This window comes from Vulpes vulpes, chromosome 7 (genome assembly GCF_048418805.1).
Source record: "Vulpes vulpes isolate BD-2025 chromosome 7, VulVul3, whole genome shotgun sequence".
Taxonomy (NCBI): domain Eukaryota; kingdom Metazoa; phylum Chordata; class Mammalia; order Carnivora; family Canidae; genus Vulpes; species Vulpes vulpes.
Window position 1 is genome coordinate 59668336 of NC_132786.1, and position 27981 is coordinate 59696316.

The following is a 27981-nucleotide window of genomic DNA, read 5'->3' on the forward strand; positions in this document are numbered from 1 at the left end:
ACTGGATGTGTTTTTTTTTTCCTTTGGGCACTTTCACAATTTTCTCCCTTTTCTGGACTTTAGAAGTTTGACTGTGATGTGCCTGAGCATAGTATTTATATTCTTTGTGATTCAAGTAGCTTCCTGGTTTTGTCAGCTTGTGCCTTTCACCAAATTTACGAGTTTTCAGACATTATTTCCTTGAACTACTTTTTAATGCATTCGGTTTCTCTCCTCATTCTCAGACTCCAATGACCTGTGTGCTCTAGCTTTTGATAATTATCCCTCAGACACTCAAAGGTCTATTTTTCTCAATCTTTTTTCTCTCTGATCTAGAAGTTGCATAATTTTTATTGATTCAGTGACTCTTGATCCTGTCATATTTTCTATGCTATCAAATTTATTCAGTTAATCTTTTTAAGGTATTATATCTTTTAGTACCAACATTTCTTTTTATTTTCTGTTCTCTAATGACATTTCCCATGTTTAATACTCATTGCAAGTGCATTTTCTTTACTTTTGGAGCATGTTAAAATGAATATATTAAAGACATTTGTCTGATTATTTCAACATCATTGAAGTCCTGGACACTGTGAATGTTGTGCTGAAGAGGATATGAATATGCTACATCCTCTGAAGAAGGCTGAATTTTTTGTTTGAACAGGAAAGTAATTCTATTAAACTCAATTGACAAGTATTGCCTAGTCTGTAATGAGCAGCAGCTCAAATCTCAGAGGTATTTGTGTGTTTATCTTGTTTTGTTTTACCTTAATCAGATGCATGCACGGTTCTCCCCAGAAGTCATGGGGAGAGTTCATAGAAAGAACCTAAGCTCCCTTCTCTGAGACTTCATTTCCAGCAACCATGGTCTTCCTTGACTCTGCCTTTATAAGTTCAGAAAGAGGATAGATATTTTTGTTTGTTTTGAGTTAGCCTCTCCATGCCACATTGCAATCAGAAAGAATGTACTCTTTGCTGTTTAATTTTTCCAAGTTCTAACTTTTTTTTCCAAAAAGTTAAATACGCCTGTATTTATTTCAAATTTCATATTCTTCAGGTAATTTTTTCCCCACAGTTTCACTTGTTATTAGTGGGAGGGTCTACTTGTCAGGAGTTCACTTTTCTTTATTTAAAATGGAACTCCTCATTTGAGTTTTAATCTTTCAAATAACCCCCCCTGCTTAAAAATCCTTCAATAGTTTCCCTTTGATTTTAGGATAAAATTCAAATTTCTTAGTAAAATGTGCATAAACATCTACATAGTTCTCCAACCCATATTTGTTGAATGAAAGCTATTCCCATAACATATGAGGTATGATCATATTTTGTCATAATACCATTATCCTTAATAATAATATTTACAAATGTAAAAACTTTAAACGTTTGGTAAGATTTGTGAATTAACTGTTTGACTATTCAAGAGTTTCCCTAATTAGACAGCTATCAATTAAGTCTAAGAACCTGTATATTTTGAATGGCTATTGCTGCAAAGCACTTTATGAGGAATCAATGGAAAGAGAAGGATGGAAGGAGAATTGGTTTCTTTTGTTGAGCTGATAGTCAAACTGGATGGATAAAAATTCTTCACATACTATAATTTTTGAAAAGCAATTATAACAGGTACCCATTAGTAACCACCAAGTTAATCTTATAAGAGACCAAGTTGCAAGTAACATCTTAAAGAAGAAAAGCAGTGGGGGTTATAGATCTTCTGGAAGTGTAGGCACCTGAGATGGGGCTTCAGGGAATAGATGTCTAGGCAGAGACATAGAATGTAGGAATCCAGGCAGAGGGACTAGCTGTCTGCCTTACTCTCTGATAGACATCATTGAGGTAACTCCTGATCCGGCAGCCCACACGTTACTCAGTGGAGCATGAGAAATAGCTTCTTTTTAATGGACATTTCAAACTGAAGTTGACTTCCAGCCCTTTCATAGCTGTAGAACTTGTTTTAATCAACTTCCCTTGATAAAAGAGCTGGATTCTAGCAACTATACCTCCTTTATCCTCTCTCTACTGATGTCTGGAGCCATGAGAATTTTTTTCTTTGTTTCTGCTGCTCTCATTCTCCTTGCTCACATTTTCTCAGGTAAGAGGGAAATCCTAATAGATGTAAGGGTGGCAATCTGTCTTTTGAGAAGAAAGTTCAGACTTTAGAAAAGTGCATGACTAATCCCTGTATTCTAAAAATGTCCCAGCACAAAGCAGTTACTAGAAATCTTTTCTTGAGCTTAAACACAAAACTACTGAGCTGGACTATCTCCACACAGAAGGGTGTCTGGTTAATTTACCCCAAAGATCCACCAAGGGATTCAGACTTCTCTTTACAGTTAGCTCTTTCCATCTTCTGTAATCGTCCACACAGCTTCAGCGTGTGCCCAAGTGATAGCTCTAAAATGAGAGAAAATTTCAGAGGCAAATTTCAATCACACGTGTTAATTTAGAGAAGTATAGCTTTTGTAGCCTAAATGAGAAAAAAAAAAAAAAACGATAAGAGATTCTTAGTGTCGTTTTTTGTATTTTTTTTCCTATTTTTATGTTTTATTAGTTGGTCCAAATCTCCTAATCTTAGATTAGTTAGAATTTCTTTCTAGTTCTCACACACTTATAGAAAATTATATCATTTAAACAACTTACATCTTGATTGGTTTGCTTTTACATCTTTGAGAGCTTTGAAATGGTCTCTTTTTGCTCAGTACTGCCAAGACTCTATCCCTATGAAATTTTAAAAGATGTATTTATTTTAGAGAGAGAGAGAGATAGCTGGAAGAGGGGAAGAGGGAGAGAGAGAATCTCAAGCAGTCTCCCCAGTGAACGCAGAGCCTGATATGGCGCTTGATCCTATGACCTGAGATCACGGCCTGGGCCAAAATTAAGAGTCTGATGCCCAGCTGAGACACTCAGGTGCCATCGCCCCCCACCAAGAAACTTTTATATCCATCCCTTCTCCACTATACTTCTGTTATTAAGTCATTACTAGTGGGGTTCCTCATGTATTATGAAGCATTTTACTACTTCATGATTTCCTGGTTTTTGCACTTGCTTATTACACAATCAGGCCTCAATAGGCCTACCAAACCAATACATATAACACTTAATAAGCAATTGTTTGGGCACTATAGAAAAAGTACGTAAAGTGGAGGTAAAAAAATATAATTAGAGTATGATCTTCTTGCTTAATTTACTTGAAGTTTATTATTTTATTATTTCTGTGTTGGTAAAAAATAGGTTCCCCAGAATAGTAAATAGGTATTTGATAAATTTCAAATATACAAATAAGTGAATGGGTGAGATGGGAAGATTCATTAAAACTATAACACAAAACAGTTCTCATAAGTGCCATAAATGAGGCAGACTATAAAAAAAAGCGATGGAAGTAGAACCGTGGTTCTAACCGTGGGATCAGAAGGGCCATCTTGGGAAATGTTCTTCACCTTGAACTTTTGAAAACAGGTATAAAAACATGCCCTTACATTTCAAAGTCTCATTTATCAGGTCAGTTACTTGGTTTCTGCTCCAGTCTTCTCTTGAAGGTCAGACAATGGATCCAGGTAGAGAAACACATTTTAAGCCATCTTCTCCATTCCTATTCAAAAGTCTCTGACTCATTAAGGGCTTCTTGTTCCCAAATTCAGCTCAGGTACATTTGAATCCTAACAACAAGCCTAGTGTGGGCTCAAATTAGGAGCGCCACAATCACAACAACCACACAGAATCACAGAGCTGGAAGTGAGTTCAATGATCAGTAGAAGAGGAAATGAACACAGATATTTTTACACCAAAACACCTGAAGTTGGATCTCAGGTCTAATCCTTCTAAGTTGTGTGAACCATTGTGCTTCAGTCTCCTTTCTAGAAGGGGTTATAATAATAATAATAATAATAATAGGATTGTTTGAAAGATTAAGATACATGTTATGTTAATTAGAGGCAAACTTATTTTAACAAACACATTTAAAAAGAGAGTAAATGAAAAAATAGTTAATTTTTCTTTTAGGGAAAAATCCAAAAAACAGGTAAGTTGACTATTATGGTAAGAAAGAACACTCTTCTCCACCAAGTTACTTTGAGCCTAGGGAGGAAGGTCAACTTTGTGTCCTAAACATGTGTCTTTCATCTGGTTCTAAAGATGCTCTGACAGGAAGGGCTGAAAAGTAAGTAAAGCTCATGATCAAAAAGATTGCACAGAAGCATCTACATCATTTGATTTCTCTTTCATTGGTCCAAACTTACCCATGCAACCATACAGAGAACGGGGCCTGGGACTGATGTCTTTTGCTGAGTCTCCTCTTGTTATCCAGAGATTCCATTACTCATTGTTTGAAGTGAGAAGTAACTGCTTGGGGAAGGTTTAACAATCCCTCTGTTTCTATAATCTGCTTAAACAAAGCCAGGCACATCCTCTGTGCCCCGAGAAAGTACACTATTATTATTGTCTGCTTATCATTGTTCTTAAATCATCTTTCTCATTCTTATTACCTGCCTCAATTAAGTATTTAAACGCCTTATGAGTATTCCATGTCATTGATTGGCTAAATGCCTGATGAATTTCCGTAGTCTATTACAATATCCAAAGTTCAACTTTGGACTATTTTAAAAATTTCCTCTTACTTTGAGAAGAAATCTAAGGCTGTGCAATTCCTTTCTGTTGGTCTGAGTCCTAACTGGGGTATGAACAGGTTCAGTGTTTCCTCAGCATGGCATTATCTCAGGTACGACAGCAATATGTGTTCTTTCTCCTCCTCAAAACTGTATTTTCCCAGAACAAGTTCCCTTTGGGAGTGACTGCCAGTTCTTTGTATTACTTCTCCTGAGAACATCTATCACCAAAAACTTTTTTCAATCATTTCTCTCAAAATACCTTACTCACTTCAGCTTAATCTTTGTTTAGAAGTAAAACTCGTTGTCCATATCACTCTGAATTCCAGAATTAAACCCATTTTTCATTGACATTTCTTACAGAATGGATCAGCCTCAGGTTTCTTTTATCTTTGCACCTAAAATCTTGAAACTCCAGAGCCACATGGCTGTGGTCTATCGTTGCATGTGGTCTCTCGTTGACCGGCCTACAGTATAAACAGCACCATCTTTCCCTTTTGTTATATGTCTGAGACTATTAATATGGAGACATGAAAACAATCACACATTGGGAAGGAATGTTATTGAAATTAGAAAGTAGACTGCCTCCATCCCAGGAAGACATGCTCTGCTTCTAGATATCCTAGAAATGACTATGGCAGAGGGAATTGAATACCCAGTAGGGACACTGTGTAAGTTGTGCGGGGAATCTGAGCTCCCATACAGCTGCTCAGGTGACATGTGCTTTTTCTGATCGCTAGGTGTGTACTCTGTGTCTGCAGGACACTCAGTAAGAGGGAATTGTGATTTTGGCCCCAGTGATGTTATGTTGTTTTCTGGTCACCAATTACTGGATAACTGAGGCCTTGCTTTCTTCCCTCAGCCCATGGAGCTATACGCAGAAGGATGCAGTGCCAGAAGATGGATGGTCGCTGTGAAGTTGAGTGCCTTTCCTTTGAAGATAAGGTTGGGGGCTGTAGAGCTGAACTGACACCACTTTGCTGCAAAAAAAGGAAGAATAATTAAAAGCCAAGCAGGAGCTACAGAAAGTGAGAAGCAAAGATCCTCTGGCTGTGAGCTCCATGTGGCAAACATCCCTGGATTTTTTCTCTTGACCTCCAACATGGGCATTCTATGAATGAAGCTGTCAATCCAGCTTCTGACACTGCAGAGAAATACCCTCTGTAGGCCTGAGGGGCCTGGGGGAAGGCACTGTGTTATGTTGGCCTTTGGAATCCCCACTTGCTGGCAGAGGCCCATTAATTATTTTATGGATTGATAAAGTGAGTGAGCAGATTAACAGATGAAACAGGTAGAATGGAAAGGTGGGACCATGGTTGAAATGTTCTAAAACCCTGGCTTCAGACAGAGGTGTGACCCTGGGTCTTTGTCTTTCAGACTCTGGTGTCTGTAATATGAGACGACTCAACCACATAGTAAATGGCCCACCTGATAGACACAAATTGTGGCCGCCTTAGTGGTACTGCTGGCTCATGCTTCTCCAGCTCCTTCACAGATCGCTGTTAGCATGGCTTCCCCTCCCTCCTCAATTAGGGACATCAAGTGCCATAATGAAAAGGGCCTGTGTCAAAGGTTAAACTGGCCAAAGATTGTGTAGCATCTTCATGCTGGCCACTTGTAGTGAGAATGTAGCAGTCATGGCCTCTTCAAGAGCAGGGTTCCTAGAGATAGTCTAATTCAACACCTTCATTACAGCGGAGGAGATAGAGACCCAAGAAGAAGCCACTGTTGCTGGCTTAGGCACAGCAACACTTCAGGCTTTTGGTCTTATGTTCTTAGCATGTCCACAAAACAGGGCCCTGGCTGCGAGCAGAAGCCTGAGCACGGAATACTTTTTAGCAGCTCCAGTGAGCAGCTGGGTGGAATAAGAAGTGGAAACAGCTGCAGAAGAATTGGACTCTTTCCAAGATCCCTCCTGTGACCTTGTGATCCTTGCTTGTCCGGGATGATAGTAACGGCATACAGGTTTGCTTTTGCCCTGATTTGCCAAAATTCAGACTCCCAGGTTTCAGGGCTAGCAAGATATATGTCATAGGCCACTGTCATCCTAGACTGACAGCACACTGCTCCAGAACAGAAGAAACACAGCCCCTTGGCTCTGCTCTGGAGAATTTCCTTACCTATTTGATTAGCCTGCTTTCTGCAGAGATGTAAATAAGGGAGAGCAGAATAAAACACAACTTCCAAGGATGAGCCAATTTGTAAAGGCTGGAAAATAAGAAATAAAAACATGTTTTTAAAAAATGTTCTGTCGCAGCTACATATCTTCATGGCTAATGGGCTGATTTTTTTATTCTGAAACCTACGCAAGAGCCGAGTGGGGGGAAAAAGCTCTCTTTTTGCAGGTATCGCAGGTCCTGGGGTCTTCCCAGAAGTTGTTTACCCAGGCCTCAGATAAAACTAACTGCCTTTGAGAATCTAAAGGTATTTAGGTCTCATCCCCTGTTCTTTCTGTTTTGTTTTTTTTTTTCTCTCCCCTTTCCTTCCAAAATTAACAGTGGTGTGTATAATGTCTTCCTCTGCTTCTCGTCTCACAGAAATATCCTCTACCACCATCATGCTGCTGGGATTTCTCTTAATGAGGAGACCATGACCTCTTAGACATGTGTCGGTCACCATGCGCTTTGTAAAGACTCCAGGGGCACCCTCAGCAATCGATGGTTGGTATTTTTTGTTACCTTGGTACTTTCGTGAGCATTTCACAATGTGGTCTGTCTCCTCCTTCATTCCTCTCTTTCTGCCCTCGAGCATAGAAGTCTTCCAGCTCCTTTCTTCCTCTCCTTCCCTGTTCTCCTATGTTCTCCCTTTCCTGGGTTTGCACACACCCTGGTTTCATCCATCCTCATATTACACATGTCTCTAAGCAATTCCACGAGCTCCCGTGGTTTCAGCCTCTCCTGTTGATGTGGCATTACCTACTCACCAGCCCTTCCAGGCTCCAAGCCTCCGTTCTCTACTTCACTCCACGGCAGTGCATGGATGCCCTGCACACTGCATCCACCAGACCTGGAGGCCAGTTGCTCCCCATTAGCCCCTTTAATGCAAGACATTGGCAGTAGGCAGGAAATTAAGATGAAGGGTGAGACTCTCCCTTCCATTTCCAGCTCTGGCCAGCAGCACCCCAACAGCAACAGATGGTTGGCTCCAGGCTCCAACTCCTTTTGGCTTTCTCAGCAGCCTTGCAAGATCCCTTGAAGGAACTAGCAGCACCCAGGGGGTGCAGCCATTAAGAGGCCCAGCTGGGCCACAACCTGTTTTGCTGTGTACCCTGGTTCTCCATGGCCCCTGTTTGGTCGTATCTTCTCCTCAAAAGTCTGAACATTGTCTGCAGGATGTCCCCACCCCACTTGTCTGGGCCCCAGTCATGGAGCGCACTTTCCTTAAAGTCTTAAGCATCATTCATGAGCTGTTCTTGACTTAGAGGTCTGAGCACCAGCTGTGCTGTGTCCCATACTCATACATCCAGCCCCAGCTGTAGGTAGCTAACACCAGGATTTCAGACCCCTGCCACTGAGAGCGTCTTTCCCATTTGCTCCTCTGGGCCCGTAGTTAATAATCTCTGTGGACGTTTGACCATCTGCTACTGTGTAAGCAATCCTTTGCATTAATTTCATGTTCGGAATACTCAGCATGATTTCTGTTGACCTAAATGAGCTTTGTCTGATAAAATCCTACACTGTATTTCCAACTTTAACTTCATGCTAAAGTTTTACAGGGCATTGGTCTTCCCTAACTGGATCTCTGATGGGCACCCATAAATAACTACTTTTTATTGCAGTTTATCCCTTCCTTTCCAAAACTGATCTTCATTTCCTATTCCAGATCTTAGTAAATATTTTTACCACTTACTCAGGCACTCAAGTTAAAAATGACTTCTTCAGGCTTATTGTCCCTTACAAATCACACAATTCCCTCACAGCATAAATGTACATATTATTCCCCAGTATGTGCTAATTGTGCCATAACTTTTCCTCCCTTCTCTCTCCTCACTAACATTGTTCTCATTTACCTAGAATTGGGGATTGGATATCGTTCTACACTTCCTGCTACATATTATGGATATATGCACACACACATACACACACACACACACACACACCGTGTTTGTTGTTCAACCATAAAAACTAATAAGTGTCACACTCAGATTTATAAGAATTCTTAGAATGTTAAAATGTTAGAGCTAGAAGTGGCCTTGGAGGTAATATAAATCAGGGTTTCCAGAGCCAAATTGATTCTAGTCACCTAGGGATGCCTGGGTGGCTCAATGGTTGAGCATCTGCCTTTGACTCAGATCATGATCCCAGGGTCCTGGGATCGAGTTCCACATCGGGCTCCCCATAGGAAGCCTGCTTCCACCTCTGCCTGTGTCTCTGCCTCTCTCTCAGTGTCTATCATGAATAAATAAATGTTTTTTAGAAAGTTGATTCTAAAAAAAAAAAAAAAAAAAAAAAAAAAAGAAAGTTGATTCTAGTCACCTAGAATATTTTTGAAAAATAGAGCTCTGTTCCTGACTCTAACACTTTCATATTCGGAATTCTTAAATAAAGAATCTGAATTTTTAAAACCACATGTCCAGTCAAATCTCCTGCATAGTGATGTTTGGCAACTATAGATCACCGACCAGAGGAGCATCTAAGATTTGAAAGTGCCCTGGTTCTGTGTCCCACACTTCCAGTTAGAAGCCAGAGTGGAGCTTCAGAACTCAAATCTAGAAGTCTGTCTTTGAGCCCAGTGGTATTTCACCGTCCTGCACTTATTGAAAAGGAGATATTGAGAGGAAATTAACAAATGGCTCACTTCCTTGCTTGGGGAACAGAAGTTCAGACTTTATAGATAGATTTACTTATTTATTTATTTATTTATTTATTTATTTATTTATTTATTTATAAAATGAGAGAGAGCTGGCATGCACAAGTGGGAAGGCAGGGGCAGAGGGAGAAGCAGACTCCATGCTGAGCAAAGCGGGGCTGGATCCCTGGACTCCAGGATCATGACCTGAGCCAAACGCACATGCTTAACAAGTTGAGCCACCCAGGTGCCCTTTAAGCTCAGACTTTCATTGGAAGTTACATGTCCAGCAAACTAACATAGAACATGGCAGTTTCCACAGCCTGATGGGAAGCCTGTGGGAGCTCAGAACAGAATGACTGAGTTTCACGGCAGTTAGCAGAGTCTGAAACAAGTTCTCAGACAAAATACCCTGCCCTCGTTCAGACCAACTTCTTGTCAACCTAGTCAAAATCACTTTAACTGACCTGAAAGATTGCTGTTCCATTCTATTGCCAAAGTGTCCGTAGCTCACGTTCCCATTTGACAATTACTTCCATTCAAAACTGCCCACTTCCATGAACATCCAAACTAACAAGGACTCTCTGTCCTCCCTTGAAGGCCGTTCTGCTATCATAGGACACCCCTGAACCCAGATACCTGTAGGGAGGTATTGAAATGTCCTCATTATGCAAACAGAGATATTCTATAGTCTGGTGAGGTGCGGACTGAAATGAAGTCATTTTCCAACTGTCTGTATAGACGCCTTCACCCATGAGAACCATGATCATCACCTTTGCCAATCTATTCTTTTTTGAACCAAGTCTCCTCAGGTCACAAAACAAATTTATAAAAGACTTATTCAGTTTGAGAAGCTGAGCACTTTAGACAATCCTACACATAGGCCAAAGTCTCCACTACATACACTACCTACATCCCACTACGTCCTATGGGATAGTCAGTGTTGGAGAGAACCATAGTTCCCTGGTACCTGAATGCTCCCTTCGGATTGTGTGCATCACACCCTAGTTCTGGTGGGATGGACTTGGATGAACTGCAGTCAGGGGCTTTCCAGGTGTTTAGAACCATCTGTGCTTCATCACTGAAACAGAACAGGATATGGGTAACAGAAAATGGGGCATTTTCCTAATAGTGTTATTTGTCTCCAAACCTCCTCTGCTTATATTCTCCAAGAGTTAGTGTCTTTCAGATAATAGCATGACAGAGCCATGATACCGCTCTTGGGCCCAGGCAGAGGGAAATGATAAGGATCTACTTATAAGGAAAAATGAGTCTAAGAAAATAAGCTCCGTACAACTGATCTTTGGGGCTTAACTCTTTTTTTTTATGGCTTTATTCCACCGTTGGCTCCCCCTGTTTCCTTTCAACTCTGGTCTTCTCAAATGGATTCCTCCTGAGATTCCAGCTGACTCCCAAACCGAATGTGCCCTCTACATTAAGGGTAGAAACAGGAACTAGAGGTCTTAACCATCCTGTCCAGCCATGCCTTACCATAGCCTGCATCAGACTCCCTGCTTTTGACCAAGGAAATAACTGGAAGTATAAAAGAGAACAGCCAGTATCTAAACGTCCTGGCCAAGTATATTCAAGGAGAAATAGGCGATATTATTACACTTGAGGTAGGATATTTATTCATTTGTTTTGATGAACAAAAAACTAGGGTTTGCTGAAATGTAAGAAGTAAACACAGAGGTAACAACAGCGCTTAATTACCAATGGCAGTAACTCAAAATGGGGGAAGAGTAATGATGAAGGTGGTCCTGGAGTTTTTTATTAACACACATTGCAGGCATATGGACAAATGAGGCACACTCTCTATTCTCAAGGAACCTACTAGATCTTCACTGAAACAATTCCGTATACATCACTTCTATATTTTCTCCATATATAATTTTGCTCGGCAAAGTTACTTGATTTTAAAGAACCAAGGCCAATTGTGAAAATTGCAGCAAAATATTTCCATCAAATGAGACAATGAAATATGTAAGAAACAAAGAGAATCCACAGGGGTTTCTCCAGTGAGATACCACCACACGACTATTAAAATGACTCATTGTAGGTTTTAAGCCTGCAAACCTGTAAAAAAAAAAAAAAAAAGGAATTATTTTCTGTTGTTTTTAATTACTAAGTGTATGGTAATTCACTACAGTGACAATAGGAAACTAGTGGAAAACTCAACAGAACACTCTCCTGGGAATCCCAGGATGAGAGCCAAGAGACATCTCCACGTGCCAGTGAGCAACATGCACAGCTGGCAACAATATTGGTTGTGACACCTCAGAAATCTCTGAGACAGAGTTCTACAAGATGAAGAGATTGATAGACATACCTGATCAGACTGGACTTTTTAAGAGGGTCGAACAATAGGCAGAGAGGTTGGGATTGAAACACAGAAAAAGGGGAAACAAAATCAGATATATTAAAAATGAGAAAAGAATGAGCCCTGGGGAGAATGTCACGTTGAGCAGGACAGGAACTCTGTAGCGCTCTCTAAACAGCAGCACTTCCAAAGCAAGCACTGACCTCGGCTGTGCCTGAACACCCAGGGGAAAAGGACTGGGGGTAGGGGGGAGGGGTGGGGAGATGTGCTTGTCTACTCCGACAGTTGGGGTTGACAGTTGGTCCCTATTCATGGAGCTCAGGTTCCCTCCCCAAGTATCTCTACCTTCTCTTTTTATCTCCTCCATCTCTACTGCATCGTCATTTCAGTGTGTTAACCGGGGTATGCTTGGTTTTCCCTCTAAACCCCTCCCAGAAACCCTCTCTACATTGCAATCTGCAGCCATTTAGGGGCATCCTTGATCCACCAGAACCTCCCCAAAGTTTTTAAAAAACACTTGGGAGCCCAGGGATCACTCGCCTCCGTGAAGATGATGGAGAAAGTTATCCTGAACTGAAGCATCCTCAGAATTATCTGCTTCAGCTCAGACCCTGAGAACCGATCATGTGAAAACTTGATTACAACCAGGCTTCCCATGACCTAACTGAATCTCTAATAAAACTTTATGAGGGCTCCTGTAGGTCCAGATAACTCCTGTGATGAGCGGGAAGACATAGGGATTTTGTTCTTGGATGGCCAGAGTCGTCAAATGTTTTTGAGTCTACTTGGGAACCAAGGAGCAGCTCTTGTCTTTCTTCCTGGAGAGGTTTCAGCTGACACCTGCCCAATTATCCTTAGAATTTTGTACTTCAGCTCAGCGTCAGGGAACCACCATTGGGCTATCTCAGCCAAACTGAGTCCCTGGAAATGTTTAAAGTCCTCTCCTTGTTCCAAAAAAGGGGAACTTGCCTATGAAGGCACTGGGTGGTGACTGCCCACCTACTCCAGCAACTTCAGTACTTTCTAGGTTCACTCAAAAGCAGTATGAAACTCCTCTGCTGGCCTTTGTCACCCCTGCTGGTCTGGTTGACAGAGGCTCACCCTCCAACAGCCCAGAGCCTCTATACGCAAATATGGTTACCTGGACCTCCAGTAGTTGGATGGAAGAGGTGGAAGAAAGGCAATGGGATGCTAAGGCTAAGAAAATGCTGGGGTTTACTGGAGTCATAGCATGGTTCATGGACACTGGCTGTGGGTCTGGCTCCTGCCTTCTTTGCATGCACCCAGGGCTGGCCAAATACTTGAAATCTGATGGGTATCATGTGGCTGGCCAGCCCCAGACAGCCCTCCTTCCACCTCCATTCTTTGAAGCCCCCCCACTGGGATATGCACACAAGTTCCCAACATCCCCAATGACCTGGACCTAGTTGGTTTGACTTTCTATGCCACAGGCTGCCTGTTTTTGCCTTACCAAAAAATTTTCTTGGTGAGAACATAGGGCTCAGAGCCTGAGATACCCCAGGAAGGAGGTCCTGATACCTTGTCATTTGACAAGGAATTTGAGAAATATGTACCGGAATCTCCCAACTTCTTGGGTCTGTGGTAGTAGAACTGGCAGTATTAATTGTTTTAATAGCGTTAAAGTCATTGTGATCATCCTCCTATCATTACATTGCTCTTGATTATTACTTTTACTGTTATGTCTATTATTATGGATTGTTCATGGGTTGTTGTTATAAAACACTGACTACATTTTCTATTCAAGAGGAGTGTCCGATATGTGGAGACCATTTCTAATTGTTCCCCAGAAGATTTCACACAACGAGGCTACAGTTCTCCCACTCCACTGCTTGGTTTCCTTTCATGCGGAAACCCTCTCAGCATGTTCCACATTTCTCTCCTGAGGCATATACCCTCCATGAGGGCAGGGAAGCCAAGTGGATAATGTCCCCAGGTTGGCAGATCCTAGAAAAATGTACACGTTCCGTCCACAGATCAGCACCATACCCTGTAGACCTGGGAGACTCACACAACCCTCCTTGTCTCACTAGAGCCAGCATAAAATTGCTAATGCCATTTGGGTGCCCTGGAAGTGCTCTTGCAATCCAAAAATACTGGAAAACAAATTAGCAGGGGCCTGAGCACCCTCAAAATTTTGTAACTTAGCTCAGAGCTCAGGGCCCAGCAACGCCAAAACTGGAGTCAAAGAAGGGAATCCTAAGCCCGTCACATCCTCTGCAAGTATTCATGTTCCCTCGGGGCCCCGGGAAATGCCCACGCCGCAGCCCAAGCATGGAGAGGCAGACTTACCAGCCTGAGCAACTGCACAATGTCCAGTCCTCCTGGAAAACTAGGGAATGCTTCTGCTGGCCAGTGGCGCTCCCTGCTGGTCTGAGAACTCCGTGCAAGACTCCCTCTTGTGATTTCTGGGGATCCTGAAGGCAGGTGTATGGACTTCATCAGGTGTGGGTGGAACACAGAGCAGAAGGTCATGCAGGAGGTGCCAGCCGCAATCATGCAGGGAGCGGAAGGGTTGCTAATGGATGTCCCCATGAGGTCCATGTTAAACACTACGTGTGTGTGTGTGTGTGTGTGCACGGGCTTGTGTGAATGCAGATGTAATTCCAGGAGGAAAATGTTAGATAACAAAATTTCCACAAGTTGATATTTGTTGATTTTTCTGTGGAGTTTTCCTTCATGGCTCACGTGCAGTGCACCGATTTCCATTTTACCAAAGTCTGCTCAATTAAGATCAAGTCAACAATAATAATTCCGATATCATTGGATGACTTCAATCCAGACTTGAAATCCATATGTCAATTTAAATTCTTCGAGTTACAAAATGAAATGTCATAAAGGCCATCTTGGTTACGACTCGTTTTTGTTTCTGCGGATGCATAATCAATTACCAAAAACCTGGTGGCTTAATAATAGACACATTTATTTTCTCACATTCTAGGGGATAGACTGAACACCAAGAGACCAGCACGGCCCTTTGAAGCCAAGTCAGTGATCGAGGGCAGGAAAAATGCTCATGTATTGCTTGGCCTCTGTTTAGCAAAGAAGAGAAATAGACTGTGGTTCCCCCTTTTCTAAGATTTATGCATTTTCAGAAACCTCTCTTCCATTACAGTTTCTACAGTACACCACGATACCTCCTTGTCCAAGGGAACTGATCATGGTCACAAGTAAGAAATAACTGTCTCATCCATTCAAAAATGTTTCAGCAGACACTGCCCATCATGTAAGCTGAACAAGACATACTGACACATTCAGACCACAAGCTCAGCGCAGTGCATTCCTTCCTGCACGTTCAAACACAAAAGCCATGATGTTTACAAACAGCACAAGCCGACAACAAACACCAACTGAAACAAGAGGACATAAAGCATATGGCTGTGGCATTTCCAGAGGGAACAGTGAAAATTAGGCAAATACACAGTGGATTAGGATATATACTCATGTAGGAAGGAGAGATTCACAAGAAATGTCTTCCCAAGAAGTATGAAACCAGCCACTGGATTTCTATTGTTGTAGATTCCAGCCCACAACTAGGGAGAAAATCACATTCATCAAAACTTTCATAATCTTTGTAGATAGGAATCATATTAGCGAGAGATGGAAGTGTAGAAACAGAGTTAGGGATGCCATATTCTTAAATTGTGATTCTGAATTCGCTTTCTGACACTGAATTGTAAATCCAAATTTTGTAACTGTGGGAGAGAGGACTGTTTTTGATTCTTTGTTTTGAGGTGAGTTTTTCATTCTAGTCATTTTGCTCACTCTGGAGTGGCCAAAAACAAGTTGTACTGGAAAAAGGAGAAAAAGAAAAAAAAAAAGGAGAAATAATAAAAAAGGGTGGTGGGGAAACAACAGAAAGAAACAGAAAAAAAAAAAAAAAGAAGGGGGAGTATCCTTGATTCTATACACTGTAAATCCCTCCACTTCCCCTGGAACTTTCCAGTGTTGCTTGGTCAATAACTGGGTTTTCCCTGAACGTCTAGCTGGTCTTCTGGGGGAGGGGTCTGCTCTGCCCGTTCTCAGGTGTGTGTACCTGGGGAGCTGCCCCGCCCCTTGTCAGGTGTATGGCTCAGTGGGAGTTGTTTATCCTTTGAGGCCCCTGCTCAGGCCCAGGTACAGGGTGACACCAGGAGGGACAAGCACAGTGGTGGCGGCCAGCTGTGCAGCCCTGGAGTCAGCTCCTGCAGTAACTACCACAGCTCCCAGTGCGCAGGGGCCTCAGTATTCTGGGGTCGGAGCGTGATCTGCACAGCTCTGGGCCCAGCGGCAGGAGTGACCTGGCTGTACTGTGTCCTACCAGCCCCTGCGTGTCCCAGGGGAGCACCGGATCCTGGGCTGTGTCCCCCGGTGCCCTGGGCTCCGGGCCTGGCACAGTGTGACAAGACCTAAAGTACAACGATGTATCATTTAAAAGCATCAGAATCAAATTTGTGTAAAGTTAAATTATCCTTTATTACAATAAAACTCATACGCCATTATACAGGTTAAAGAAAAACTCAAAATATAGAAACAGTGAAATGTCAGGGGAGGGCAAGCCTCCATTGGGCTGCAGCCATCACGAGCCCTGTGGTGGGAGCTGGGGCGGGCTCCCGAGGTGGTCAGGGGGCTGTTCAGGGGTCGATGCCAGTTGTTCCGCGGCAGGTGGTGGCTCTGGCACCCTGAGGACCCCGATGGCAGGCACCGGGGCCTGCTCCTCCTCTGGGGTGGCCGCGGGTGCAGGGGGCTCCTCCAGAGCGGAGCAGTGAACTAGAGCAGTGACCACTATCTGCAGGGGCTTCGCCTCCCCAACGGGCGCCTCAGTGTGGGCCGAGCCCTCAGCCCCAGCTGCCAGGACGGCCTCGATCCCTTCAGGCCCCAACGGGGCAGCAGGCTCCACGGTCACAGCTGGGGCGCACTCCTGAGCTTCAGGGTGTTTTCCTTGGGCCGAAGCTGTAGCTCCAAGAAGACAAAGTATCACCATCAGGACTTTCCACGTCCCTCCCAAGTCAAGGCCACTCTTCCCACCGCTCAACGTGTGTGAGGGCAAGAGCCCTGGGAGGTGTCCCCAGCCTGCAGCCCGTGGGGTGAGGTGTGAGCCCACCCCCTGCTCCTGGCCAAGCTGCATGGAGTCTGGATCCTCGGCTCCCCCCCCCATCCCCAGCTCAGCCACCCCTAGGCGTCCTCACCCCCAGCCTCTGGCTCCGCTGCATGGAGGCATCTGAATTGCTCGAGGTAATGCTGGGCCCGGAGTTCCACGTCTGAGCCTGGCATGTGCTGTCTTAGGAATTGCAGAAGTTTCATAAGCGAGGGAAATTCTGGGAGCTGACAAAAGTCGTCCCGATAATAATCCAGCCATATTTCCAGCATGCAGGAGATGGCCCTGGGGAGGGACAGGCGGACACAGGCGTCAGAAGCCAGGGTTCCATCACATGCAGGTATCCTGGGGAAGCCCTGCAGGACCTGGGGCCCCGGCCTCCCACGTGGTGCTGTCGGGGCCAGTCATGCTCCTCGTCCCCCTGCCCCCTGGTGGTCCTGCCTGCCACTGGCCTGCTCCCCGAGGAGGGGCTGGCACGCAGCCTCTGTGCGGGGGCCAACACCAAGCGGGGTGACCATCACCATCTCTCCTGGGGAAGCGGGGCTCCCTCCTCAGCCTAGAACCTGCCAACCTGCCCCTAGAGTCTAGCGGCAGACGTCCGGGGACGGGGGGGCGTCTGGCCTGTCATTGCCCTCACTGCACACACTGTGCCTCTGGGAGGCTCCAAGCCAGGAGGGCTCGGGCTCTGTGTCCTGCCAGGCCTTGCCAGGAGCCGCCCAGAACCGCCACCTTCCCTTCTGTGGCTCTGTGCTGCCTCCCTCGCGAGGGGCCCCCGGGTTGTCCTTCCCCTGACTCTAATCTCCCTTCTCCCACGGGGTAGGGGCCGCCTGGTCCACGAACCCTCACAGACCCTCCTGAGCACCTGCTGTGCCCCCGGGTCCAGGTGCCACCAGATAGGGGAGTGTGAAGCTCCCCACCCCCTCTGTTCTGGGTCCCAGGTGTGGGGCAGAGAGAAGGTTGGGGGGCTAATGGAGAAGGTCTCCTTAGGGGTGCCAGTGCCTCCCAGCAAGCCCGCACCCCATCCTGGATCTCCTTTGCTGTTTTCCAGAAGGGGCTTAGACCTTTACCCTGTCACGGGAATTGCAGATATATGGGGTGAGGGTGCAGCCCCCCCGCCCCACAGCCCCCTCACTGCCCTCCTGGAGAAGGAAGGCCCTCCTGCAGGAGACGGAGTCACTCACAGTTTCCAGCGCTGCAGGACTGCATCATTGTCACCACACGCAGCTACGATGCACCCATACCTAGAGGAGGGCAGGGGAACCCATGAGTCGTCCTGTGGACACCACCTCTCATCATGGGGGCTGTCACTCTCTGACCTTCAAGTAGGCCGGAGCCCCGGGGGCCGTCAGCTCTGTGCATGGGGCCGCGGGCAGCTCCTGGAGAAGCCCCCGCACCTGCAGAGACTCCTGAAGGCTTGAGCATGAAAGGGCTCCGGCTTGGCCCATGGCCTATTTCCAAGTGGGCCCGGGGCATCCCGGGATCCCCCGGTCTGGTTGCCCCAGGACACAGACCCCCGATGGACTCTCAAACCTCACTTTCAATGGGGAAACAGGCCAGCTCAGGTTCCTGGTGACGGGGGGGAGGGGTGCGGTGGAGGAGGAGGCACAGGCCTGGACACGGTGGAGGAGGACGGCTACTGAGCACAGGCACAGCCCCTCTGGCCGACCCGCCACAGGCCAGGCCTCGGGGCTGCCCTCCAGGACCCCGCTAGGCCCTGGGTGACCCTGCTCCAGGTGGGGTAGCAGCCTGAGGCCGGGAAGCTCACACCATCCCCAGCCTCCCCACCAGCAGGTGGCCCAGCCCTGGGCTGCAGAGGGGCAGGTGCTCACTCGGTGAACAGCAGGTCCAGCACCTCGTCCGTGGTGGCAAATCCACGATAGTCGTCTAAGAAGCTGCAAATGGAGATGACGTCCCTGCGCTGCAAGGCGAGCTGCAGTTGTCGGTCTTCGTGCTCCAGCAGCTCCGTCCGGCTGGGCTTGGTCGGGCAGATCGGATGCCCCTTCTCAGCCAAGGCACCTGCACCCTGAGGTGGGACAGAGGGGACGTGCAGGCTGCAGGGAGCCGCCGGGAGGCCTGGGATCCCGCCCTGGCAGGCCCTGCGCTGGGGGCCCAGTGGGCTTGAGGAGCTGGGGCTCCCTCTCCCGCTCAAGCTCCCTGCCTGTCTCTTACACAAACAGGACAAACTATCTAATAAAGAAACAATCTTAGAGGATAAATGTTCAGAATATTTGGATCAATACAAGGACCTCAAGAGACACAGAGACACAGAGACCGAGAGAGGCAGCCACACAGACAGAGAAAGAAGCAGCCCCATGCAGAGAGCCCAAGCGGGGCTCGATCCCTGGCCTCCAGGATCAGGGCCTGGGGGACGGCAGGCGCTAAACCCCAGGTGACCAGGCCTCCCCTGAAGGCTCTATTCTGATGTTCCTACACATCTGTGCGCAGGGACTCTGCATCTGGCCCAGGCAGGGGCAGGGACATGGGGGCAGGTGTGGGGAGGAGGGGATGATCCAGACTCATGTGGGAGCAGGAGTGTAGGGGAGCCCAGGGGGTAGCAGGCTGGCTTCTGGGACCCGGGGTTATTCCTGCTGCATCGGGGCCCCGGGTGTCGGGGGGCCCAGCCCCTGCACTCACCTTGAGCCCGCGCTGGCCTCTGTTAGCTGCACAGGGCACCTCCCTGCTCTTCGAGGCAGTGGGACAGACGACCCCTTCCTCCAGCTCGCGCCCCATGTCCCGGGTGGAGCTCTGTGGAGACAGTGCCCAGCAGTCAGGCAGGAGGTCTCAGCACCCAGTCTGGTCCCCTCGGCTGGGCCGCACCCCCAGCTGCCTCCACCCAAACACACCACAGCGCAGGCGGCACCCAACTCCCCCAGGGAGAGCAAAGGGATGCGGCTGCAGGGCCTCGGGGTGACTCGGGGGTGGGTTAGAGGACCCCAGGAGCCCTGTTTCCCCCCTGCCCACCGTGACATCAGGGTGACCCTGAAGGGATCCCCGGGGAACCTGCCACCATGCAGAGTCCCCCAGCCTGGCTGCGACCCGCCCACACATCCCTGGTTCCCTGAAACTGTGGGTGAGGGGATGGGGCTCCCAGGAGGGCTGGCACAGTGAGCCCAGCCTGTGCTGCGCTGTGTTACCTGACGGCGTCTCCTGATAACCGCCCTGAGGCGTTGGTTTTTATTCTGGAGCCAAAGCCTACAGCATTGGAACAAGCGGCCCCCCCGGGGTTCCTGGGAGCCAGAGCCCCCAGAGGTGGGAAGGCAGCAAGAGAACATCCTCCACTAGTGGATGACTCCAGCCAAGTGAGCCTGAGCTGGGGCTGCACTGGATGCGGGTGCCTGGTTACGGGGGTTCCAAGTTCCATTGGGCTCTGTGACATGGAAGTGACCTCACTTCCTGGGACCCCCTCCCTGACCCACTCCTGGAGGAAGCTGCAGGGGCAGCGCTCGGCTGCCGACGGCTCCCCCCCCTTCCCTGTAGGCAATGGCCTGTGCACACAGGGACACAACCGCACCCCTGTCCACAGGCCCCAGGGAAGGACTGTGTGCAGCAAGGCCCCAGCCTGGACACACGCCTGGGTTCAGACACGACTCTCCAGTCTTCCCCAGTTTGACCCAGGAGAAGCCGTTGTGCCCATCGTATATGGTCTGTGTCTTGCCTGTGGGACAGGGATTATGCTATTGGGTGCTTCCTCCAGACGTCCCCAGGCCACTGTGGCCTCATATCTATGACCTTGGAGGCAGGTGTCACACACAGGACATACCTCCAACCACACGTTCTTCCTTGGTGTGTATATGCGTCCAGGCCCATGAGGTCCTGTGTGCACACACGTGGGCACCGGTACTCTCCTTTGCCAATTTGAATGCCTTTTATTTCTTTTTGTTGCCTGATTGCTGAGGCTCGTACTATGTATATATATATTTCATCTTGATCTTCTCAGGCAAAGGGTAGAAGACTGATAAATTTGTGTCATTGACTTGATTGTATCTTCTGACATTTTTTTTTTAAGAAAGGAAGAGACAGGGGTGTGTGCAGAGGGCGAGAAGGAGAAAGAATCTCAAGCAGATTCTGCACTGAATGCAACATGAAGCTCAATCCCACGACCCTGAGATCATGACCTGAGTCAAAATCAAGAATCAGACATTCATTCGGCTGAGCCACCTGGGTGCCCATCTTCTGACATTCTTAATTGCCTTTTGGAAAGTCAGATTGCATGTTGTTGAGATAATGTAAATTTTATTCAGAATGTTGTAAGATTTGGAGTTCAAAAGTAAATCTCTCTTAATAGAAGACAAACATTATTTGTGCTCAATATAAAGACAAGTTAAATTTTTAAGAAATAAAGAAAAAAAGTGGAAGCTTCCATCCATCTGTAATCTGTTTTATCCCCTTCTGTCCACTAATTGCTTAAAATTCAATCTGACACACATATCCTATGTTTTGTGTCCATGTTTCTTTGTTGTGTCCTCAGAGGGGCATGAAATCTTTTACCCTTTCCAGGTCACTGGAGTCTCAGTCATTCGGATGAAGTGTGTTGTTAGACATGAAAACTGGGAAATAATTTAAGATGTTTGAGCCAAAGGTAAAAAATGGCAAAAAACAAAACAAAAAAACCCTAGAAACTTGCAACTTGATGCAGGGCATGCAACTTGGAATTTAAAACCATATGACATATATTCCACCTCTAGAAGAGTGCATACACATGGAGCATAATGAATAATTATAAACACTTGTGTATTCACACAAAATAATGTGAATATCCTTTGAGATTCCCGAAAAGGGCCTGTTATGCTGAATTTTAACTTAGTTCCTTGTTAATAAAAGGTACTTTTTTGTTTAATAAAGATCCTTTTACCACCTCTATGGTTATCCCTAAAATCTACAGCTTTATTGTGTCTGTTTTAGATCCACAGGCAAAGTGAACACCGCAAGAAGTATGACACTCCGTTTTTCCTCAAAATTTTCTGTGACACCTTTTCATCCCGTTACGTGTAGCTGTGTTTCTTCTGTTTGTCTTAATGTGTGCGATTCCTTTGCGTGAATATAGCACAGCACATTCTTGTGATCATCCTCTCTAGGGATTTGGGTCATTTTTAGCATAGTTATCCTGTAAGTCAGCCCGTCCACTCCTCACTCCGCCCTCAGAGTGAGACACACATGTGCATCCGTGAGCCCCAGTGTGCACGGCACCATCACTCACAGCCCAACGCTGAGAACAGCCCCAGAGTCTCTGAACCGATGAACGGAGCAGCCACAGAGTGGAGCACGTTCGCTGTAGGCACAGAGGGGGTCCTGGGGTGTGGACAGTGTGCAGTCCCCGTGCGCAGGACACCGAGGGGACGGAGGCGCGGGAGCACGTACTGTGGGACCCCGGGTGCAACACCACTCCAGGGGGAGCGGGGCCTGTGCTTGGCAGGCCCAAGAGGGAGGGCGGGACAGGCCCTAAGGGGGACGCGGGGATTGGTGCTGCAGGTGCTGCTCTGCACAGTCTACACGGGCTGGCGGGTGTGGCAGAGGCAGGTGGAGACCACAGCCCCCACGCCGGCACCGCCTTCCTTGTCCCACGGTGTGTCCCCGGCTGATCTGGCCAGCCACCGGCTCAGGAAAGGGGGCACAATGCAAGCCTGGCAAAACTATCACTACATAATACAGAATTTGATGATATTTGTATTTTCAGTAAGTGTAGATTACTTTTACAAACATTCAAAACTAGACAGATTGTCATGATAGACACCAGACAGGTATTCTCTACGGTTTTGACTATTGCACTGGTTTTATTAATGTTTTACTAAAGTGTATTCCTTGGGTATAAAACTGAAGTAGCCTCTATAATTGACACCTACCCATGGGAGAAAGTTGGACGGTGAAGAAAAAAATCAGGAATCTGTTTCCTACTTACAGATTTTCCTGGGTTGCAGCAAAGTCCACTGTGTTGCAGTTAAAATTGTTCTTATTTGCTTCCCTCTCTTTGATTAACTTTTTTTTTTCTCATTCACTTAAATTGTTATTTTTCCCTTCATGGCTGAAAATCTTTTGAAAGACTCGAGAATCCGCCCCCCGGTTTGTCCATTGTGACTACAACATGTAGTTATCTTATCCAGACAATAATTTTAAGTGCAGCAGAATATATGGCATTCAATGGTTAGAGGCTCCAGATATTGACTCGTTAACACAATATAGTTCATAACAATTACCCCAAGTATTTGAAAAGAAGTTACTGTAAAGAATCACCCATTCCGTTTACAACATGAATTTTTTAGCATTCATAGCTTCAGTTAGAAGTTAAAAACAGAAACAAAAAGCTTAGTCGAAATGTTTTGATCTCTCATTTTTACAGCAATAAAACGTTGAAATTTAATCAATTTTATCAATTATAATAGTGATCAATAATAATACACATGTGAATTAAAACTCTTTTCTAACTGACGCTAAGGCTGTTATATTATGTGTTTTTTTCTAGACTTTTCTAAGGGAATGATAATGTATTTGCATATCAAAAGTGTATTTCCCTCATTCTAGTTACTATACTAGGTGATTAGATTAAGTGAATAAACATGAATGAGCAAACCAGTGTGATCTAATTTGTTTTAAAACTTAAAATAGGGGTGCCCGGGTGGCTCAGCAGTTGAGCATCTGCCTGGGCTCAGGGTGTGACCCCAGTGTCCTGGGATGCAGTCCAGCATCGGGCTCCCTGCATGGAGCCTGCGTCTCCCTCTGCCTGTGTCTCTGCCTCTCTCTGTGTGTCTCTCATGAATAAATAAATAAATATTTTTAAAAAATTAAAACAAATGTGTTGCTCAACAATTAGTTTTGGATGCAGAAGTCAACAGAAACACAATATGCTAACTACAGGGTTTTTAAAGGGTTGAAAGGGCAACCAAATAGGTACCCTCCTTGCTACTTCTGCAGTGGAGGATCAAATTTCTCTTCCTTTGAAACCAGTCTTGTTTTCTGTTCTGAGCTACTGGACCAAGTACAGTGGTATTCTGGGTTTTCCGAGGCTACACGATACAAAATCCCACATCATTTGTCCGTGAGCCTTTAGGAAGCCTCTCTTGTAAGCGCTTCCAGATGAGCGCAGGTGCCCGTCCATTTGAACCAAGGCATCAGAAGCAAGTGGAGTCATCGGGCCCTACGGATCCCCTGTGCTGTCGGAACGCCACCGTGAGGTTTCATTCAGTGCCAAGGGCTACAGAGGCCCCTGGCTGAGCTCTGCCCAAACTGGTCACCCACAAAATTGTGAGGCATCAAAGAAATGGTTGTTGTTTTAATCTCCAAAATGTGTGCATTTAAGAAGCACTAGGTATGCAAGTTATGCATCTCCTCTTTAAACTTCTCCTAAATCACGTGTTAATAACGTCTGATAGATGACTTGAAGCTGTATTTTGCAGAAAGAGCAATTTTTCATCTGATTCCTCACCAGTCTGCTATGACCCCACCAGCTATCCTAACTGTGCATCCCAATGACTTCTTGCTAATCCCATGTCATATGGATGCCTTCCAAATTTCAGCCCTACTCTGCTGTATTCAGGTTTTCAGCATGTTATGTTGTCCGAATGGTCCATGACAACCCTACCATAAATGCACATAGAGACACACACAGGCCCTGGAGGAAATGTGGTCAAGGACTTTCACTAGTTACGGCCAATGCTCATTATTCACAGATTCCCTATTTGTGAATAGGCCTAATCTGACATGGATTTGTAATCCTAATTCCAACACTGCAGCACCTTTGCAGCCATCCCTGGACACGTGCTGACTGAGGAAAAACTTGAGTCCCCAGATGTACATGTTTCCAGCTGAGGTTAAAAAGGCGACAATGGAGGCAGTCCTGGTGGCACAGCGGTTTAGTGCCGCCTGTAGCCCTGGGTGTGATCCTGGAGACCCAGGATTGAGTCCCGCTTCGGGCTTCCTGCATGGAGCCTGATTCCCCCTCTGCCCTGTGTCTCTGCCTCTGTCTTGCTCTCTCTGAATAAATAAATAAATATTTAAAAAATAAAATAAAATCCAGATTTTAAAAAAAACGCGACAAGGCTTTGCCTTCTTGGTTCTCATTCTGTAAAGAAGTGGTTTTGGTGGTCTATGTGGTCTCATATTTTTTTTTCATTTTTTTTCTTTAAAATGTCCCCCAAACAGGGCACCTGCAGGGCTCAGGTGGTTCAGCTCAGATCACGATCCTGGTGCCTGGGATGGAACCCCACATCGGCGTCCTCCTCAGCAGGCAGTTTGCTTATGGGATGAGCACTGGGTGCTATGCTATATGTTGGCAAATCGAACTCCAATAAAAATATACAAACAAAAAAAAAAAACATGACCGATGCTAATTGTGAAGTATGCATGAAACCCACAAATACGTATATTGTGCTTCAGCAGATACCTGGTGGTTTTCACCGGGATGACTTGACAAAAGTATGGGCTTTTCTTATTGTTGACAAGACAGGTTGGATTCAGATTAAACAACAGCCACATAATCTTTGGCCCTGAGACATAATTAAAGGCGTTGAAACTCTCCAATGTGACAAATTGCAATGTCATGGGAGACAACACATGGCAAAAACAGCACATGACGGTTGTTTCTGATCGTACGCTGCTGGGCTGGCAGCGTCTGTGGACCCTCACTGCTGCAATCACCAGTTACCCAGGGAGATTTCAGTGTTCCCAGCAAATACTCTGTACTATTTTTGCAGACTTTGTTCATTGTTCGGGGGCATCGATTCTTTTTTTTCCAGTGAAACAGACCTATTGAACCATTGCTGTAAATCCTATACATATGCCCAGTGTGATTATTTCCTAATGCCTTATTTACTATAAATCAATGTAAAACAGTTATTTTTTTTTAAATCAGAAATACACCAGAAATAAGGCAATTCCCCTTTAAACACCAACCAAGTGACTTTGCTCAGGTCAGATCTATAGTCACTGCACCAAGGAATTTGTGCTTCGCACCCGTTCACGCACGTTGACAGTGGTGGCTGGTTTTGAGCTCGTCGTTATTTGTGCACGTCGGATGCTGGGCTCGGACATGCTTCTTATTTTAATTAACATCTTTATTAAGATGTGATCAAGAGAGAACAGTGTAGCCCATTTTTGACGTGCGCGGTGGGTGAGCTTGGGTGGGTGACTACGCGGGACAAAGCACCAGCACCATCAAGGGAAAGAGCAGCCCCGTGGCCCCAAGGGTTTCCTCCTGCTGCCATGGGGGGAGCACAGCCTCGAGGGCGGGCAGGGCTGTCCAGGTCTCTGAGCAGCAGCAGCGCGAGCAGGAGAGCCTCCAGGACGGCGTCCTCCGAGGCCGCTGCCCGCCTCTCCTGTGGGCGCCCACTGGCAAGGTCCGGGCTGTCTGGTGCCACCTGTCTGCTGTCGCCTCCGTGAACAGGGCTCCAGGTTCTGTGCCCCCCTCCAGCCTCGAGGTAAAGACCTGCACCCCGTCACTAGCTTCACCTTGGTTACCCTCCCTCCGTCCTGCATGGGAGCCACGGTCTCCAAGAAACGTGTCCTGACTCCTGTAAACGTGGCCTCAGCCCCGCCTCCCCGAGCAGGTAAGTGCTGGTGCTTTGAGCGAGCTCTTTCCCGTCGCCTTGCACGAGGCCCTATTTCACAGATAGGAACGCGCTGGGTCTGTGCAAGTGTGCGGTGTGTGCGGGTGTGCGTGTGACGTGGGGGGGAGACCGTAACGATGCTCACACACACAACCAGAAACCAGACCACAGCGGGATGTCAGTCATCGCTCTAGATGCCTGAGTCTATACGGATCATACATGGGTCCCTTGACTGTGCACGGAGGTGACACGCCCGGGCTTCAGCATACGTGCTCCCCAGGATGCCCAACACGCAGCGGTCCCTTGAGAAGTGCTCCTGGTTGACACACATATGGGCTTGTCCACCAGATAGACAGCTTCCCGGGGCTGGGATCATTCAGTTTACTTCCACGTAGTATCTCAGGTCGCATTGGTGGCCTAGAACTAAGGTCCCGATGGATGTTCATAAAACTTCCCAAGGGACGCCACGGGTCACCATCGTTTTTTGAGAGTGACGGAAACCTCTGGCTTGTCCATTAAGAACTCTGCACTGGCCTCCGTCTCTCACAACAAAAGTGGCTTCTTCACGGTGTCCACGGAGGTCCCCCCTCCGCTCGGCTGCCCCCAGGAGGCAGGTCCCCTCCCCGGGGCTTCACGCAGGTGGCTCCTCTGGGCCAGGGCCTGGGGTGGCCCTCGACCTGCGACTCCCTGCCGCACAGAGAGGGTCTGAGCACTCCGATCAGCGCAGAGGCCCATTGCTACCATTTCCCGTCTTTCCTTTTCTTTCCGTTTCCTTTATTTTTGCACATCTTAGTCATTGCCCTGCAGGGCAGGTTCTATAAACTACAATTTTACGATCTGCTACTTGTCTCCCCAAAGAGAACAAAGTGTCCGTTTCCTTTACTGCTCTCGTCCCGGATTCGGAAAATTCATCTACTCTACAGTGCAGACCAGATATCTCAACAAATATAGGACAAATAGCAAGATGGGTAACCGTGCTAAGGACCCTAGGGGCCGGTCGCCCCGCAGTGTGCGGCCTGCGTCAGCTAGAAGGTACAGGCTGCCTGTGCTGTGAAAGAAAAGTCACAGCAGGACTGAGATTCTCCAACTGCAGTGTAATAATGGATGAGGATCCCAGAGAGGTGGAAAACATCTACTATTCAGTTTTTCCACAGATGGACCCGACGACGGTCATTTTGTGCGTAAGGCACGTCATACACAGTTGGCGTCTTTAGAGACTTTCCTGTGCTTTGTGTCTATCGCAGTGAGACTGGATTCCGGCTCATGTTGAAGTGATTTTGCTATTCACAGAATAAAAAAAAAAATCGATAGAAATGAAAGACTGTTAATAAAAATGGGAGACTATTAGCTCTCCCCCTAACCCTGACAGTTCTCTGCTACAGCACCACGGCTGGCAATCGGCGCCCGGTGCCGTGTGAGTCTCCGCGGGGACAAAGAACCGGAGACAGTCCCCACCCGGGCCATGCAGGGAGCGGGGGTGCGGATCACGCTGCTTTGGGCATTGTCGACCCAGAGGAGTTTGGCGGCACGACACACACAGATGCTCAGCAAAGGGATGAGGGGGCCAAAGCCCCCGACAGGTGTCCTCGGGGGAGCTGGGGCCCCGGGTGGTGCGTGAGGCGGGGACAGCTGCTCAAAACCCAGAGCCGATGCTGAGCAAGCGGC

At 46.8% G+C, this 27981-nt stretch overlaps 1 protein-coding gene across 1 annotated transcript; it reads left to right on the plus strand.

Moving 5' to 3' along the window:
• The first annotated feature begins 1998 nt into the window (after positions 1-1998).
• LOC140599510 (beta-defensin 107A-like) lies at positions 1999-5582 on the plus strand. Its single transcript, XM_072762657.1, has 2 exons — positions 1999-2068; positions 5440-5582. The coding sequence occupies exons 1-2, from the start codon at positions 1999-2001 to the stop codon at positions 5580-5582; spliced, it is 213 nt and encodes a 70-aa protein (XP_072618758.1).
• Positions 5583-27981: the final 22399 nt, after the last annotated feature.